The sequence below is a fragment of the Perkinsus marinus genome (genome assembly GCF_000006405.1).
Source record: "Perkinsus marinus ATCC 50983 genomic scaffold scf_1104296944476, whole genome shotgun sequence".
NCBI lineage: Eukaryota > Perkinsozoa > Perkinsida > Perkinsidae > Perkinsus > Perkinsus marinus.
In genome coordinates, this window is record NW_003211373.1 from 2,782 (window position 1) to 4,956 (window position 2,175).

The 2,175-nt window shown below is 44.0% G+C and overlaps 1 protein-coding gene across 1 annotated transcript; it reads right to left on the reverse strand.

The window, feature by feature from the left end:
- Positions 1-1,258: 1,258 nt before the first annotated feature.
- On the reverse strand, positions 1,259-2,145 carry Pmar_PMAR024109 (40S ribosomal protein S3, putative). Its single transcript, XM_002780079.1, has one exon. The coding sequence runs from the start codon at positions 2,120-2,122 to the stop codon at positions 1,337-1,339; it is 786 nt and encodes a 261-aa protein (XP_002780125.1). The 5' UTR covers positions 2,123-2,145; the 3' UTR covers positions 1,259-1,336.
- Positions 2,146-2,175: the final 30 nt, after the last annotated feature.

The window sequence follows — 2,175 nt, forward strand, 5'->3', positions numbered from 1 at the left end:
AAATATCAGAAGTTCTGATATTAGCGTTCTGATTCAGAACTAGCTAGAGTAACCCTGTCTGTCAGGTAGGCCACCTTGTTTCTTTACCTTTCGTTGCCTAACCCAGTTGTATCGTGATATGTTATTATACGATAATCATAATCATACTTCTCATGGGCCTTCTTCAGTGGCTACCACCCTGAATGATTGTATCCTACTAAAGAGGATCACCATTATAACGACGATGACGATGATGATGATAAATTATCATCACTATAGATAACCATAAGAGGAGGCACAGCTCACCACTCCATACGTGGGTCATATCATGCTGATGTAGTATCATCATATCAAAACAAAGTTGATGATTAGGAATAAACAGCATACGGAGGATGATGAAGGTTGACAAATCACCCAACCATGGTTCGATGATATAGCAACTTAGTCGACAACACCACAAGCAGTTGTTGCCTACAGAAGTTGCTGAACACTGCCGAAGAACGCTACTAAGTGGCAGCAGTAAGCGTTGGAGCAAAAATGCCTTATACTGGTGTACTGAACATCATTATCGTTGTTGGATCATACCCGTCCTCGTATACAACAGATGTATATGATACATATGATGTTAGTGAAGGTGGGTATACTTCTCGCGACCACTCACATGATGATGGTAGTATCATTACTACACTAGAGTGATATCAGCAGACAGCAAGGTATTATAGTCGTATTGACGACTATGTTGTAGACCTCACGAGAGGATTGGAGAGATCCATTGACATGACGATGATGATGAAGGGATGATGTCACAGAAGGAGGCTCAGAGCAGAGAGATAACAAGGTATCAACAGGGGTGAATACAGTGAATGGACAAGTCGAATATTATCAACATGAAGAGGCTGCTGCTATAGGGTATCAATAGAACGTGACTATACCATTGTCGAACACATAATATCGGGAAGAAGCATCATAGGAACTTGAACAACAACAACAACAACAACAACAACAACAACAACACGACGACGACGACGATGACAACGACCGGATACAAACCACCTACACTGCTGCTTCTGCTAGATCAGATTGAAACACAAATAGCCTACTAGCAGATGAGATTATACCACATGAGAACTGCTTAGCTACTGCACTACGAAATAAAGAGTAACCCACTTTCGTTTCGTGAATAACGAGCCTAATAGCATTATCCTTGAACGATGCACATGAGAATCCGCAAGCTTAATCAGTTTAATCCTACTAGTACTGAACACAACAATAATATAATCCGAAGCAGGATAGCAAGTAGCGGCTCGTCATCAACTATGTAATCGTTCATCATCATCATAACCAAAGCATCAGCTACTTAAGCGGTGATCTCCACAGCAGCAGCAGGCTGTTGCTGCTCCTCAGCCACAACGGCCTCAGGAGCTGCTGCTGCTGCTGGCACTTCCTCCTCGGTGGTAGTAGCCTCGATAGGGAAGACGGTATCCTCCTTAGGCTCATGAATGGTGATATCATCAGGTAGACGAGTCTTGGGACCACTCTTACCCTCAGGATCATAAGCCATCATAATCTTAACTCTGATACCAAGAATACCCTGACGCATATCGACATTACGAATAGCTTGATCAACATACATCTCCTTAGGAGTACCAGTAGATAGGAGATAACCATCAGCAAACTTCATAACCTTAGCACGTTGGGCACGTAGTTTACCAGATACAGTAACCTCAACACCCTTAGCACCATTCTCCATAACAAACCTTAATACACCATAAGCAGCCCTACGAACAGGAAGACCACCCAATAGCTTGTAACGAAGTGATTCAGCTTGAGCCTGGGCACAGAGAGCACGATTATCGACACGCTCAGCAAAGAGCTCGACGGAGTTCTCAGGGAAATCGAAACGTCTCTCAACAAGAGCAGTGAGCTCTCTAATCCTACGACCCTTCTCACCAAGGACCTCACGAGTTCTAGTAGCACGGATGATAATCTCAGTCTTGATAGGAGTCACACGGACCTCGACACCAGAGTAACCATCTTCAGCAAGGATAGTAGTGAGAAGTTCATTAAGCTCCGCATAGAACACGCCATCGGCGACGAACTTACGCTTCTTGGAGACCTGCTTTTGACTCGCTGCAGTTGCCATCTTGGATAGGGGGTGCAATCCCACTCCTTCAGAGGGCTATCGATCATCTAATC

Bases quoted from the DNA above. Each gene is read 5' to 3' on its own strand.
- Pmar_PMAR024109 (XM_002780079.1), bottom strand. From the start codon at position 2,122: ATGGCAACTGCAGCGAGTCAAAAGCAGGTCTCCAAGAAGCGTAAGTTC.